This window comes from Anguilla anguilla, chromosome 7 (assembly GCF_013347855.1).
Source record: "Anguilla anguilla isolate fAngAng1 chromosome 7, fAngAng1.pri, whole genome shotgun sequence".
Lineage (NCBI taxonomy): Eukaryota > Metazoa > Chordata > Actinopteri > Anguilliformes > Anguillidae > Anguilla > Anguilla anguilla.
This window is the reverse complement of record NC_049207.1, coordinates 11271626-11287993: the sequence shown is the minus strand read 5'-3', so window position 1 is coordinate 11287993 and position 16368 is coordinate 11271626. Positions and strand designations below refer to the sequence as shown.

General features: G+C 43.2%; 1 protein-coding gene and 1 long non-coding RNA gene across 4 annotated transcripts in view; one reads left to right on the top strand and one right to left on the bottom strand.

Annotated features, from left to right (window-relative positions):
• Positions 1-925: 925 nt before the first annotated feature.
• Positions 926-16368, top strand: part of LOC118231956 (zinc finger protein 800-like) — a 35976-nt gene continuing 20533 nt past the window's right edge. The window contains exons 1-3 of one of the 3 annotated variants that reach the window (XM_035426386.1): positions 926-1329; positions 14392-14473; positions 15921-16095. In XM_035426386.1, the coding sequence (XP_035282277.1) occupies positions 14426-14473; positions 15921-16095 (223 nt within the window). In that variant the 5' untranslated portion in view covers positions 926-1329; positions 14392-14425. Of the gene's footprint in view, positions 1330-2293; positions 2531-2729; positions 3279-14391; positions 14474-15920; positions 16096-16368 lie in introns of those variants that run through there. The other 2 variants (XM_035426390.1, XM_035426387.1) reach the window with 2 other exon arrangements.
• The window catches only part of LOC118231957, a 32630-nt gene continuing 26318 nt past the window's right edge, over positions 10057-16368 (bottom strand). Inside the window, exon 3 of the long non-coding RNA XR_004766182.1 lies at positions 10057-12047. This is a non-coding gene — a long non-coding RNA (uncharacterized LOC118231957). The remainder of the gene's footprint in view (positions 12048-16368) is intronic.

Here is a 16368-nt window from a genome sequence, read left to right as displayed (position 1 = left end):
ATTTTAAAGGCCACGTTTTTCAATGGATTATCTGATTCGGAAGAATAAAACCGAAGGAGGAGAGACGAATTGAGCAACTTGCTCGAGAATGATTGATAATGCTATAACTGGACAACACCCAGAATGCAATTATGTCGGGAACTCAACTGAGGATCAGGTCTATATTTGTAAGACTGTTCAGCCTTTGAAAGTAGTTTTACATCATGTAACCTACAGATTTTACTTACATTTTAATTTAGGTAATTAGGTTATGCCTTTGAGATAGGCTACGCACCGACGTTAAAGAGGAGCTTGAATCTTCGTAAATTAACATTTGGCTGTAGGCTGAGTTTGTATTTCAAACTTTGGTTAGGGTACTTGTAAAATCCGCATACATATAATAAGAGCACAAACTAACTTATCGTACGTTTTAAACAAATGTTTTTATACACGACACTATTCATTGTTAGCTACGTAAGTATGATACTGTTTGACGATGGATGAAGAACGGGTGGTGTAAATTCGTTAAACAGCAGATTGCCTACATCAGCCTACAGACAGCGGTACGTTATTTTTTATGCTTACATTAATAAGTAGTGCCGGTCCGATAGGGCATTTGTAGGCCTAAACAGTATGTTGTTGTTGCCCCCCAAGTGCTCTAACATAAATCACACAGAGCACTTAAACCTGAATTGTGTGGCCCGGGGATGATTGTGGCCCCAAATGACAGCGAGTGTTAATGACGGCGGTCGGCCCTCTTAATAGGCTACACTACATTTAACACAATTAACGCTACCGATCATTGTTTGATTCGATATGCTCTTTCACTCCAAACTAATCCAGTAGCCAAGTAAATTAACACTAACCGATCATTACTTGAACGGTCATCTAGTCTACCTTAACAAGAACAGGGACAAAACATTTTTGTTTTTTACTTTAACTCCCGTTTCACGTCGGAGTTCATTTATTTGGAAGGAATGTGCGTGCGCTCCGTTAAAGTAGAAAAGAGAATGCTTTAAAGCTGGCAGCAGCTGCCCATATTCGCGGGGGGTCAGCTGCCCCTTGCCCAACCCTCCACAGTGGCAACGCCATTGGTATTCACATTGCTGTAGACTCGAACAAGTACTGCACCTTTGCGCAGCAGCCGCTCTTCAGCTGAGAGGTCTCCTTCTCAGTGCACAAAGGCAGCTGCCGAGGAAACTGTTTCAGTGCGAGAGCGAGCGCGAGCCGGTGCTGAGAGGCGTAATAAACAATCTCCAGCTCCAGACACCACTCGGGGAAGCCACTCGGTCGTAACCCGTGGTTTCACGCTGTTTAACTGGATTTCACTCCATTTTGAACCACACACAGGTAAGAACTTAACTAAACACATTCAGAACATATTTGGAAGTGAAAAACTGGGCCTAGAGTCGAGTTAAAAGCGATCCGATGCCTTGCTTCTGCTTCCCAAACGTGGTTGTTTTTTTGTGCAGAAAATGGCGTCATTGCTCTCTTGTTCTGGCTGTGCGAGGAGGGGAAACGCATTAGTTTCTAAAGCTCAAAGTGACCTCTGATGTTGTCTTTAAAGGCTGTCAGTTCGGACGAAGTTGTCGATCGACGCTGCCGTACACCTTTTAACGTTTTCGTGCAATTTCGGGGTAAAATCTAGACATTGGGAAGACGCGCAAAGCCGGAAGGGTCACCGGTCCTGTGCGCCAAGCTGCTTCTTGGAAAAGGTGGCACAGAGCCGCAAAGCGCAGCATTTTACAGTTCGAATAACGGTAGTTTCTGAGTGGGTTTATGTCGCCACATTGATTTTTGTCATTTATATATTTCGTTATGTTATAGTAGACAATACATATGCGCTCAGCAGTGTGTTTTTATGGAAATATATGACATGTTCTTTGTATATCTTTTCTTTGGTTGAGCCCGCTTTTACGCCGCACTCCCTGCCATGCTGCAATCTGTAAAAGGGGCCTCTCTTTTACGGTTTGAAAGGTGCGTTTTGTACTTGGCTTTTCCTTTGATCAAGTTAATCTGGTCTTTTGTGGTTCAAAATAGGGGCGTTTTGGGGCTGACAATATAACCGTGTAAAGGAGATTTCAGGGGATAATGGGGCGATGCAAATTGTGCCATGAGAACGATAAACTGCTATGCGCTCTGGATTGCAGATTGCCACCGAAGAAAGACTCCAAATAAATTTTTATTGGGGCAACCGGGATGGACACAAAACCGAGATATGTAGTCTGCGCAACGGTTGGTACTGCTTTGCGCATATCGGCAGCTGCTCAATTAACTATACTTAGCATCTGTATTTTTCCGTTGGTTAACCTACTTAAGTAGTTGGATACGCTTTGGAGAAAGGAGCATAATAGTATTCATTGGGTCCTTTATCCTGGTGTCTGTTGTTTTGGAATTCAGTTCGAAGTTTCAGGCGCCTTGGCTGCTGCATCTTTTCCCGTCATCAGCTATTACGTGCCTCTGTCCCAACGAAATGTAGCCAAGTATTTTCAGCGACCGTATCCGTGCGAGCGAGGTCACTAGTTCCGCACTGCCATTCAGTGGACAAAAAGTAGGCTTCTCTGGAAATGTCTTTTTGAAGTAGTCTGTGATTATCAGTTTACCCAATTCAGAAACTTTCAGAGCTAGCTAGCTAACCGTGCACACAGGAAGCCTTGGTCGTAACGTGTGCACAATTGAGTTTTGGAAATGGTGTTATGTTGGTGATCCTCGCGAGAGATCAGATATCTAGCCCGTAGCTGTTGTATTTAAAAATATTTGTCCGGGTAATAACTAGCTAGCTAAGTAGAACTAGTGAAATATTTTGCTATTTAAAATTTGTTTGTGATGTTTGCGTCACTCGGTGTGGTTCCTGCACATCCATTGAAGAGAGTGGGCAAGTGGAAATGTGGTTTTTGCAACATTCCGAGCGCAGTTAAGCAGAAACTACAGACCGACATGTGGATCGCGCAAACGCCAGTGTCATTAATGTAAAGATGGACAACCTCTTGAAAACTAAAATCTTTACATATTAGCCAACTGGCTAGCTAGCTGCATAGCTAACAAGGATAGTTTTATCGCACGTTTGATGGAGTAATCGCAGCAGCGCTAGACGTGACCTGAGGAGACGGTTGATTTATTGCACGACGATCAATTTTACATTTGAAGGCGTCTCATTCACGCGCTCTGAATGTGGCACGGATCGGCACGCACACACTTTATTGAAAGCGAACGTGGTCATCATATCCTTTGTATGCAAAAGTACACGGACATAGTTCGACCACGTGCACCGCAGTCTGCGAATGCAGTTTAGCAAAATGGTAAGATTTACTTAGGAACTTTGTTTTTGTTTAATTATTGTGCCAGCAGCGTCACCAACCAGTATTGCAACCAGTATAATTTTTGTTTTGATTTAATGAGACATCATTGTCTTTTGCAAATGTATAGGTATTAGAAACGGTTGTCGCCGAGATTCGCAATGCTGTGCATTGAGACCATAAGCGAAGTGATCAACGCCTGCTTGTATTGTGTAGCTAGCTCAATTTTTAACAGATAAATGTGTGGTCGTACTGAGACGACTGTTTAAAATCGTCGTATTAAAATATCGTAGATAAAATAACTTGGCAAAAAGTATGTACGCAGTTGTGGCCATCCGGGAGCCCTAGCTAGTTGAGATGTTTATTGATATTCACCAGGTGTTGGAGGAGAATATTGGCTGCGCAGTACTACTCTCCACTAAATGCAGAATAATAGTAGGCTACATCTAGCTAAAACTGAGTTATTATTGTATAATCTTGTTTCTCGGTTGCTGTTTTTCTGTGGCTTCGTATTTATTCTGTTTTACAATTCCAGAGTAAACTTTGCCTACAGTCTGTGGCTTGTTACATTGTGAAACTGTCATTTAAATGGTTGAATATTTGAGAGAATGCCTCCAGACTTATATCAGGCACTAGCTGCCACCTGTTTCTAAACCTGGATCTCATTATTGCACTTGCGCAAAATTGGGTAAAGTGCTTTCCGCAAATGTACTGGGAATTGAACTAATGACCTTCTGGTTGAGGTGTAAAGTATTTTAGACTAACCCCTCCCCCAGTTCTTATGGATATCTGCCAGTAGGGAGGAGGGTCACATGCTGTCCCACACGCTCTGTTATGTACAGAAGAGACACACCCACCTTGGCCTGGATGAGCTGGTCTGGGGCTGTGTAGTGCAGGAAAGGCGTCACATGAGACGAACATGACCTGTGACCCCCTAGTGGAGACGGTGTGCACAGGGGGTCCTGGAGCGCTACATCACTGAAAGCAGCATGTGAGATAAGAGTGCCCTGGAGGACAATGTTTAACACCAGGAAACATTGCCTTGTCTGTTTGGAGAAGGGGTAGGCGAGTAAACAAGCAATGTACTGCTCCGGTTTTGCTTGGGTGCCGGTGGCTTTTGCCCACTGAGACTTAGCCCATGAATCCATCCGGAATTGTTTTTCTTAAAAAAAAAACAGGGGGGGGGGGCTATGGTTGAGGGTGGTTCGGGGTTCGTTGCAAACATCCTGTGTGCATGACCAGAGTTCAGCACCCACAACCCGTTTTCAGCCTGACCGCCCTAATGGCATGTCAAGTTTCCAATGCATTGTATTATAATTTGTTTGTTTAGTTGACAGCCCTAAAGTACAAAGCATCGGTTTAGATACTTTTCATTTGCACAGCTGGATACTAACTGAATAATGTTGGGATAACTTGCATAACAAGTGTGGAACAGCCCTGTCCTATTTGAGAATTGATCCTACAACCTATGGGTAATGCTGCCAGCTCCTAAACAAATGAACAGTTTATTTTTGATTCATGAGTCACTTTGAACAGTATGACTTTTATTAGTATGACTTTTAAATATTTTTCTCTCCATGCATACATTAGCAGCCAGCCTTGTTGTAAAGATGAAGAGTTTTCATCCTAGACTTACCATCGTAGCATTTCAAGATATTGCCCCCTCCCCTGAGTAAAAAAAAGGCTAACCAGAGTTCACAAATCTTGTTGTAACTGTAATCTTGTTGTCATTTACCTGTGAGTGATATGTTGCATTTCCATCAATGTTATTTTCATATTGATTGAGGTTTGTTTTATTGCCACTGCACAATAAAAGGTATCCTGTAGTTGGCTACTTTAGGAGTGTAAATATACTGCCTTTCACTGATTATAAATGTAGCCATAGAAATATTGAATGTCAGCTATATTGAATAGCAAAACAAAGCGGTGTCTGCAGCTTGCATGTTCTTCGTCTTTCATTAGTCGTCCTCAGTATCAGCTGTAAACTTGGTCGAAAATGGAGTTTTTAAGTACCATGTAATAGTTCCATAACCCCCCCCTCCCCAAAATTTTTGTTGTAGTTGAAAAAACAGCAGCGAAGTGAATGGTGTCTGTTTCTCTTTGATGTCGGGCAAGTTGGGGGAGCATGTGCATTTTGAATCGTGATAGTTTTTTTCCTCACATCTATCTGTTTCCAGTAGGCTACTACATGGAATGTTCTGTGTGGGTTAGTTTCTGTCTGTGTGCATATTTTATTGGGAAGTTGTTACTGTTAGTTTGCTGTTGTCAGCTGAAGTGGCTTTTTGGGGTGTTCATTGCAGTGTGTCAGTGCTAAAAATTTTGCTTTCACATTGCTGTTGCCTGCCGACAGTTACTGTATTACGTGTATGTCCATTAAATGTAAAAGGTTATATTGTCCTGCGCATGAAATAAAAACAGGTAGAGAAATGCACAAGTAACAGCACACAAAGTTGCAGTTTTGACATCCCAACTATGTCTTTGTTTTTTGATTATATCTATAATATTTATTTAGGTAAAGATAGACTTGCCATAAGTTTTTTTTTTTGGTTGACATTTTTAGACTTCTATTATTTTCCCGTTCTTTGCAGAATTAGTTTTTTGAAAGGTGGAATCATCTCAGGTGGAAGTGGGTGTGCAGCCCGCGGTGGCTGTAGGACTCACCTGTTCATTAAGGCAGTGAAGTAGCTCAGTGATGAGCATGTGCATCTCAATTAGGGGAGATTTGTGTACTTCAACTAAATGAGCTACTGGGAGACTTCTGGAATGAAGGTCTCTTTATTTCTGAAGTCCCCCCCCCCCCCCCCCCAACAAGTTCAGCACTTTGCATGGGACTAGTTCTACCTGAGGATATCTTGGTTTGTTGAGAACCAGTAGAGCAAAAACTATTGCCAACCGTGGCAAAAAAACACCAGCATGGCCGATTCACTTAGGTAGTGTTCAGTCAGTCTTGTTTAGGTAGGCTACTACTCGCATGAAAATTCACATTTTTGTTTTATCAGATCTGTTTCAGGAAATTGCTTAGTATTCATTAACATATTTTAATACGTTTGTATTTTATTTGTCATAGTATTGCTTCTGCGATTTTCAATTTACAAAATGTGGCAAAGATATATCTGTGTAGTAAGTCACTTGTTATTTTTTGCATTTACAAAGTATAGATGGAACGAGTGGATGGGTGCAAGAACTTAAGTGAGGTATTTTATGCTACCCACACACTAACCGCCATGAATATCATCATGTTTGTTGGAAAAACTGGTCACATTTCATACACATTGAGATTTTGCGCTCCTTTAAAGCGGTTGCTCTTGGGAGTGCTCATTATACAACTGTTACTGCCATGGATGAATGCTGGGAGTCCTCAACATTTATCAGAGTTACAAGCAGAACACACAAGTGTCCATTTTGTTTAGTGCCAACAACTGTCATGTAGTAACGGTGCAGATCTGCATATTTTACCATAATCAATGCCGAAGCTGCCGAGACGGAACTGACTGAAATCTGTGGGCTAAGCACGAGAATGGTGCAAAATGGAATGGAGTGAATCTCTGTCATCAACTGTAACTTGCTAACTGGAATATGTACACCCATCATACAACTGACTGTGGCTTATCTTTTTTAAATCTGGGGAGAAAACAAGAGAGCCTGTGAATGAAGCAATCCCTTGTCTTTTGTAGCTTGATGGTATGCTGGTACTGGTCTGATGGTTGCTTAATTATGAAAGATTTAGTGCTGTGTAATTAATATGATACAGACAGTGGCTTTTATTGGGCTATACCTTTTAATCTACCTAATGTTGGCTAACTAATGAAAATGCCTTACTCAGGGTCCTGTGATTGATTTTTTTTGCTGGATTTATCTTCTTTACAAGTCGTAGCCTATTTTATAATTTTCCATTTTAAAAATATATTTGAGGCGTCAGCATACTTTGTTTACATTTAGGCCAAGCTATTTGTTCTTCTAGGGTTGTGTAATTTAGTTTTTATATGTACTATCTACAGTTCTTTCTGTGTTCTTCTCATTCCTATAATTATTGGGCCTTACCGCTAATATGATAATTATATAATTATATTGACTTTTGGATATATAGAGGCCTCAGTTCTAATATGGAAAGGCCCCAGTGTGCTGTGCTATGGCAGCATATCTAAAAGATGTGAAGAAACAAGTCAGGGGGGTTTACACAACCATGAGAGTGATCCTGAACAGACAGTACCCCCCAACAAGGCACTGGGCAGCTGACCTGAGCATGCACATGCAGTGGCAGGGTAGCAGCAGAGTCAGCTCAGCTCACAACAGCTCTGTGGTCCTGATTTACCCCTCCCAGACATCTTTAACAAAAGGATTATCTGAAGAGGTAAGTTTTGAGCTTACTCAGAAAGTGTGTCTGAAGTCCGAACATGCAGAGTGGGATTAGTCCCTAAGACAGGAGCACTGTAAGAGAAGGCTGTGCCTCCCATTGTGATTTTAGATACACTTAGAATCAGCATCTTGTGAGTGAAGCAATCTTGGAGGATTTCTTTCTTGGTGGTTCTTTGGTTGAGTAACTTGTGGTAGCATCACTTTGCTCTGGTATAGTATAGGCCTATACTTTATCTTGAACATTATACATCATGAAAATCGGCGAGTTTCACAGGACAATATTTGTGAGTGGGACATTCTGTTTTAATGCAGAGGCCATGGCAAGATAATAATCATATTAATCATAACAATAATGCCTGTAGGAAGCAAACATGGTATTCATTATATCAACAAATTGGATACCATACCAAAGGTCATGTTACTTTGAGGTAACTGGGTCATAATTCTATATCTAGCATACATTGACAAGTGCATCATATAGGTCTGTATATATTTAAGAAATATTTTATGGTTACCAAGGCCTGTTGTTTCACTGCTCTGACAGCCTCTTGTGCTTTTAATACGATTCTGTGTAAATTCAGCATGGGGCCTTGATAACAGAGAATTAATTTGTTTTCCATTGTAAGTGGGCTCCACTTCTGTCTACTACGACCGACTAACCACATCCACCACATTCATGACATCATTTCACTGCACAGCTCTGTGGACTTGGCTCCTTATTTTGAGTGCTCAGAATGCACCAGCGAGAGTGAGGCAGCAGTTTGGCTCCCAGGTTCCGAAAGGACTACTTGCAGGTTCACGGACAGTCAGTGTGCTGTGCTGCCTTCTACAGATGCTGCTCCCACACTGGGTGTCAACAGTCCTTCATGTTCATGGTCACATCTGTTCTTCTTTAAAAAAAACTTTCCAGTAACCAAACATTGAATGACGGTGGGATTTTGAACAGGGAAATTAAAGTGAAAATGGGATTTAGCTACGGTCCGTTTGCTTGTGGAAACAAACTTGTGAATCTAGCCCAAAGTTCAGTTCCCTACTTGAAGCGGTCTGGTGCCCTTTTACTTACTGACTCACTGTTCCTCTCTCTTTCCTTATAAGTCATCCAATCCTTCACTTCTCTTCCACCCACCCTCCTCCTCCCTCTCTCATTACGTCCAGCTCTGATTTCCACTGCAGCACTGATCCTCGACCAGCCATGTATGTACAGAAGGAAGCAGAGTGCGTTCTTTTGGCTGATCTCAGATCAGCGGCACTTCCGGTCCATTCCGTAGCCTTTCTGTGGCCCCCTCCCTCCATCATCGCCCCTGCTTCTCTTCATCTCATTTTTCTCCTCTGGCTGACTCCCTTCATTTAACTGGTGCTGCCAGTAGGGGGCAGTGCAGGACAGCGTTGTGCCGGTCTGTGGGACGGTGCTGTGGGAGGAGAGGCCCAGGCATGTGGTAACAGCAGCAGTGCAGGTGCTCAGCTGTCTCAACACCTGCAGCACTCTCACATTACACCGCGTGATTTATTGGCCTAGCGCACACTGGCGGCCCAAGCGATCTGGGCAGGTTACATTCTTTTAAAACACATTGCCCCTTCTTATACTACTGGGTATGCACCGAAACTGTGGAATTATTCACTCGCTTGGGGGTACAACTGCTTTGCCTCAACTGGATTTGAACCTGAAATTTCAGTGCTGCAAACCGATGTGAACCTTACTGCTGTATGATGGTGGAACAATTCTGAATAAAGGGGGGGGGGGTGGTGGAGTTTAGAATACTTAGATTACCTAGATTACTTTGAAGAGTGAGAAACTGGAGAGAATGGACCAAAGTGAGCTCTCTCTTGATCAGATTCAGTCTAGCGGCTGATACAGGCTGTGGTGCTTGTGGAGGGTGGAGGATGGAAGATGGGGGGTGGGGAGTTGTCACACCGCTGGATCGGACTGCTCGGCTCCGGCCCAGAACCAGGCACAGCAGCTCATCTTCAGATGTGGGAGCATCACAGGAGCACACAAAAGCGTGTCTCCTGTGGCAGCCAAAGGTGCTTTGGCTCCCGCCACTGTATACCTTTGCATCAGCCAAGAAGGAAACTGTGGTCTGAGCCATTTAGTACCACAGGGTGGCGGTGTACTGCTGTGGTCAGCCAGCAGTGTTTATAAACTGGCTCTGCTTTTTCAACACTTCTATGGTTGAATTCTTTGTCTTGTTTCTTGGATAAAATTCTGGTTACTCAAGGACACTGGTTTTAAACTTCAGAAATGTCACAACTGAGACAAATAATGGTAAATGATGTTAAACCTACACTCAGTGGCCACTTAATTAGGTACACTTGCTTGATAAAACAAATAGCTTGCTCCTATAAACAGTAAATCATGTGGCAGCAACTCAGTATATAATGCATGCAGACATGGTGAAGTTCAGTTGTTCAACTGCAAGACCTTTGACCGTAGTTTGATTGTTGGTGCCAGATGTTTTGGTTCCTGCATCTCAGAGACAGTTACCCTCCTGGAATTGTCATGCACTATGCTTTCTAATGTTTACAGAGAATGGTACGATAAGCAAGAAACACTCAGCAAGTGGCAGTTATGTGTCTGAAAACATCTTGTTAATAAGAGAGATCAGAGGAGAATGGGCAGACTTGTTCAAGCTAACAGAAAGGCCACAAATGTTCAAATAACACTTGTTTATAACAGTGTGCAGAACTGAACCCACAAACCTTGAAGCAGGTGGCCAACAGTAGCAATTAAAGATTGGAAAAAACGTCGCCTGGTCTGACAAATCTCAAATTCTGCTGTGGCATGCAAATGGTTGAGTCAGAATTTGGTGTAAACAGCCTAAATCCATGGATCCCTTCTGCCTTGTGACCGTGCCTGTGGTTAGTGGTGTAATGGTGTGGGGATTGTTTTCTTTGCACCCATCAGGCCCCTCAATACCAACTGAGCATGATTTGAACTCCACGGCATGCCTAAGCATTGTTGCTGATGATGTACAGCCCTTTATGGCCAGTCAACCCTTTTTTGAACGTATACTTTATATCCAGCATTTCAAGCTGGTTCCACGAACACGATGATAATCCAGTGGAGCACCTTTGAGATGAGGTGGAATGGGGGAGTTCACTGCATGCAAGTGTTGGCTGAAAAATCTGTACGAACTGAATGGTGCTTTCGAGTCAGGATGGACCAGAATCACGAGGCAATGTTTCCAGCACGTGTTGAGTCCATGCCGCAAAGAATTCAGGTTGTTCTGGAAGCAAAAGAGGGCCCTGCCCAATTCTAGATAGGTGTGCCTAATAGTAACCCATTCATGTACACTTATTAACTTTAATCCTTATCTGCAAATTGTTAGTAGTTTTGTTTATTTAAATGCCTGGAATAAATAGTAATTTAAAATACTTTTTTTAAAATTCAGGCAATAAGTGTACATTAAAATCAAATTAGTAAATAAGAGTGCATTTTAATCTGTGTTAATAAACTACAGCCCTCTTTGAAGTGGCTAATTGTTCGCAGAAGCACCTCTTGAGGGCAAATCCGCCAATTCTATCTTGCTGTAATGCTGCCTGAGGTCTGTTCTTTTGTATTTGGGTTTTTGAAACCGAATGGGTGAATAGACTAGAAATCTTTATTGTCCATTCAGCATACACTTGAAAATATACTTCCTTCAGTCCTGTGCAGCCATCCAGGTGTGCATTTGCCTTTGGTGTGAACTTAGTAAGTGCTTCCGTCTTTCTGTGTGGGTAGCAGCTGAAGTTATAATCTAATTGGTCATGGCAAAAGTGGGTAGGTGCCATCAGCCAATAATGTTCATGTACTCATATTAAAAGTTATCTGCCTAATTTCGTGTGACAGTTTGGTGTGTTGATTTTTAAAAATTTGAACTATACTGTAGTAAAAGATTTTTTAGTGAGGTTGAAGTGCCATTACCCTTGTCAAACCTCATTTGCCTCGACTAATTGTGGAGACAAGCTGTAACAATCTGACACTGGCTTGGGAGACAAGTAGGCTAATGCAAGAAAATGCACTTTTATCCATAATTTTTTTAACTTTCCTCCCAGTTTGGATTACCAAATAGCATTGGTATTTAACACATTCTTTGACATTTCGGAGGGCGCAGCATGTGTCCATCAAAGAGCATGCAGACACGCCATCTTTTCAGGCTTCAGTCCAACAGCAGAGCTCTGCAGTCAGCACGCTGGGGGATGTAGTTCTTCTGCAGCTGGTTCTGAACTAACAGACTTCAGATTCCCAATAGACCAGAGGAGTGAGTCACTACTAAACAGTTGACTCGAACCTTCAGTACCCGTATGGTGCTGAATTTGAATATCCTTTAATCCAGATGACTACTGACCAACAGTGGCACTGGTTTGGTCAGGATGTAATTCTGAACCATGAGCTGTTCTGTCTTGATAATTTTCAGTCTGAATGAAAAGGATCCAGTCCTAAAAAAAAAAAAGAAAATAGGTTTAGATCTGTCAAGGTCCCAGATTTCAAAATATAGGACTAAAATCCATATTCAAAACTTTCAAAATCATTGTAATCTAGTTTAAAAGTTTGACAAAGCTGAACTCAGAAGGCTGTGGATTTGATTCTCTGACAGTCATACCATTAGATCTGCTTGCTAAAGGAATTACTCAGCTGTGTAAATGGATCACGTACTGTATAAAATGAATCTGTCTGACAAGCATGTGTAAATGACAATTGCAAGAATTTATGCTCAACCAGAGGTTAGGATTTACTGTGAGATTTGAAGTCGGCAGTTGCACACTCGACTTTTTTAGCTTGAAAACTTTCAAGGAAGTGGCAGTCGGCAGAAAGAAGTAGCAGAGCTGGGCAGTGCGTCACCACTTCCTGAGCAGAATGCACGATGCGTATGTAAATGGAGAGGAAATCTGTTCAGATTCGAACTTTCCGTTGTTCTCAATATGTTGTGATATGACAACAATGGGACCGATCTGTGGATGTGGAGTGTTTCACTCAGTATAGCCTTGTAAGTGCAGCCATACGTCTGGAAGATTTGGCTCAAAATGTGCGGCTTTGGTTTTTCCTTGTGTACTTCATGTTCCCACTGACCCTTAAAAGTAAGCAGAGGCAGTAGGGTAAAATGGCTGGCCTGAAACTGCTTGTTAGGCTAAATAATTAGCCTCAGGCCCTATTAGGGGTGGGGATGTAAAAATGGGCATGGGCCTTGTGACCCAGGGAGAGCTGGTGTTCTCCTGCTATCAAGAGATGGGTCCATGGACTTGCAGTGGGGTAGATATTCATATGCAGTAAACCAGTTCAAGTTTACATGCAGTATTGTTTTTAGGATATTTATTGCCATTGTTATTGTCATTGACTCTTATTTGTGATATTATTTACATATATATATATATATGTATGTATTTATATATATTTATATATATTTTTCATCTCAGACCCATTTTGCCTTATTGTTTTTATTTAAAAGCGCTTTGAATCCTTTTTCTCCTACCTGCATTAACTGGTTCCTCTTATTGCCCACTGGTTGCATCAATTTCTTGTGGGCATGTATGCACCAGTGTACACTGTACCATCAGAGAAAGTTTTCCTTGGATAATAACATGACAAAAGAACATGGCAGCCGTCGACTTGTAATTAAGCATCTGGGTACACAATTATGGATGTGAACATGGGCTGAAATCACCCTTTTGATATGGCTGTCCTTGTGAATCATTTAAATCGTAAACATTTTAGTTTAGCATCCCTTATTTTCAATTTTGAAAGTTGGGGGACAAGTCTATATATGCTCAAACCTAATGTTCAATTGTGTACAATGCTGCCAGCCAGTGCCAGTCATATTCTATATGCAGTTGTCTTTGGTCAGGTGCTTCTAACATCTTTGGTAAGATGTATTTCCATTCTGTGTGCTGATGTGATGCTGGACAGCACTGTACTGCATCTCAGGAGCTGAAACACAGCTAATTGGAAGGCAATCACTGGCTGGATATTTAGCTGTGCTCATTGTTTTAGGCCCATCTTTAGCCCACGTGTCTCAAAGAAATCCAACTCCCAGTGTGCAACAGGTGCGGGAAGTGCTGGCGGGATTCTGAAGCACAGCTTTGCACAGCCTCCCTCAGTTCAGTCCTTTCGTCTGCTGAATGTGGTCTGTCCCTGCATTTACAGTTGTTCTGTTCCCACTTGAAGTCGGTATAGCCTATATGCTGCCGTTAAATGTCATTAATGCTATTCTTGCAAGAAAGGTATGTGATGTTGATGCTTGTTACACTTTTGATGAAATGCTTTGATGTCCAGTTTGTCTCGCTTTTTGTTATGGAAGACGAGCACGGATATACGAAATACACAAAACATTTTGACGCTTAATTATTATTGTTCTAAGGGTCTAGGAACGCCATGATATCTTTACATTGATGATAGACATTGCATTCATCTTTATTACTCAGATTTGGAACTGCTGAAATTGGAAGTTTGTCTCCCTCTAGTGTTCAGTGCATGGAAAACAGAATTTGTGAGTTTCATACGTAGACTTTGTCACTCGATTTATCCCCCGGAGTACAGGGATGAAACGGTCAAATTGTCTGGCAGGGGGAGTGTGTAGGAATTCTGGGAAGATTGGTTCCCGTGGGGATATCTCGAAACGGTAGCAGAACTGTGTTTTTTGGCACGGTTCTCTTGCAGTAAAGTCTCTCTCTTCACCGTGAGGATACTTGAGTGTGAAAATGGAACTCTTTTATCTGAGTTTAAAAAAAGTCTGATGTTTGTCTCACACACATGGCTTCTTTTTTTATTTTATTTTTTTTACTACAGGTGAGCTGATACTGGGAGCCCAGGAGAGAGCAGAATGGAGAAGCCACACTCCGGTCTGAGGAGTCGCTTGGTGCGCAAGCAGGTATGCAAAAGGCCCCTCCTCCTTCTCGGCTACGTCACCAGCGCGTTAGGGCCGCCCACCCTCATTAAAGTGGCCCGAGAGTTAGTCTGAGTGTCATGCCAGCGCTGTCTCTCCCACGAGATGATGTCACCGAAGGCAGCTGGGCATTAGCCTTAGCGGTGTGTTTGGGTTGGGTGTGTTTGTGTGTGTGTTTGCGGTGTGTTTGGGTTGGGTGTGTTTGCGGTGTGTTTGGGTTGGGTGTGTTTGTGTGTGTGTTTGCGGTGTGTTTGGGTTGGGTGTGTTTGTGTGTGTGTTTGCGGTGTGTTTGGGTTGGGTGTGTTTGTGTGTGTGTTTGCGGTGTGTTTGGGTTGGGTGTGTTTGTGTGTGTGTTTGCGGTGTGTTTGGGTTGGGTGTGTTTGTGTGTGTGTTTGCGGTGTGTTTGGGTTGGGTGTGTTTGTATGCGTGTTTGCGGTGTGTTTGGGTTGGGTGTGTTTGTGTGCGTGTTTGCGGTGTGTTTGGGTTGGGTGTGTTTGTGTGTGTGTTTGCGGTGTGTTTGGGTTGGGTGTGTTTGTGTGTGTGTTTGCGGTGTGTTTGGGTTGGGTGTGTTTGTATGTGTGTTTGCGGTGTGTTTGGGTCGGGTGTGTTTGTATGCGTGTTTGCGGTGTGTTTGGGTTGGGTGTGTTTGTGTGTGTTTGCGGTGTGTTTGGGTTGGGTGTGTTTGTGTGTGTGTTTGCGGTGTGTTTGGGTTGGGTGTGTTTGTGTGTGTGTTTGCGGTGTGTTTGGGTTGGGTGTGTTTGTATGCGTGTTTGCGGTGTGATTGTATGCGTGTTTGCGGTGTGTTTGTATATTTACCTTTCACTCCTATGAGGTGGTGAAGGCAGGCAGTTATGCATGGAACGGGGTGGGGGTGGGGGTGGGGGGGCAGGAGAGAGCACTCTTAAGTCAGTGATGAGTGCCTTATCTCTGGGAAGGGTTAGCGTGTCACCGCACAGCCATGCCCAGTGCGTACAGGGCTGAATGAAGCAGGGGAGGAGAGAGGCTGCGCTGTTTCTGATAAGAGCAACAGCTGCTCCTCCGTTAAGGGTCCTCCTGCACAGAGGCCAAAGTGACACTCCTCCACAAAGCTTGTGTGTGGGGGGTGTCTGAGTGGTGGATGTAATGGGTGTGCTGTACTGTCCTGTCTTATCCCTCAGGGCCTGCACTTCCTAAATTCACTACATTTTAAGCTACATGCATAAATTCATGACCAGTGTTGCTCTGAGTGCAAGTACCATCTTCTGTTTGAATATCTGTGGCACCAATTTCTAAAGACTCAAGGTCCAAACACCTTTTACTCCCATCGGTCGCGTTCCCCATCCCCCCCTCTTGGCGTCCCTCCTCCTCTCCCTCACCAGATGTTTTTGAGCTGCACTGCAAGTTCCTGTTTTCAGACGGTGCGCTAACTCCCAGTTCACTGTCCCTGATTCAGTGCCCCAGTAAAGACACAGAGGAGGCGGACGAACCCAAAGCCAAAGTGCAGAAGACCGCCACCAAGGACAAGTCCTGCCAGACCGAGCAGCAGCACCACAACTGCTGTGAGCCTGGCGCTGGCGTGAGCGTGGGCGTGGGCACCAGCAGCCTGGGCACGGACACCAAAACTGCAGGTGTGCCCCTTCCCCAGCGCACTGTTCCCTCTGCACTACAGTCTCAATACACTGCACCCCGCTCCCCCACCTGCACACTACATACCCGGGCCCTTTGGTATTACTTGATTGCTAATTGCTAATCTTAAGGTACCTCAGTGCATAATATTGCTCAGGAAATTGACTTTATTTTAGTGTGTGATCAGTGTGGTTTCTTTGAGGAAAATTTGTATTTCAAAGCATTGTAATTCTTTTGCTGCAAATATGTGAAAAGGCATTGAGCGTGCGTAACTG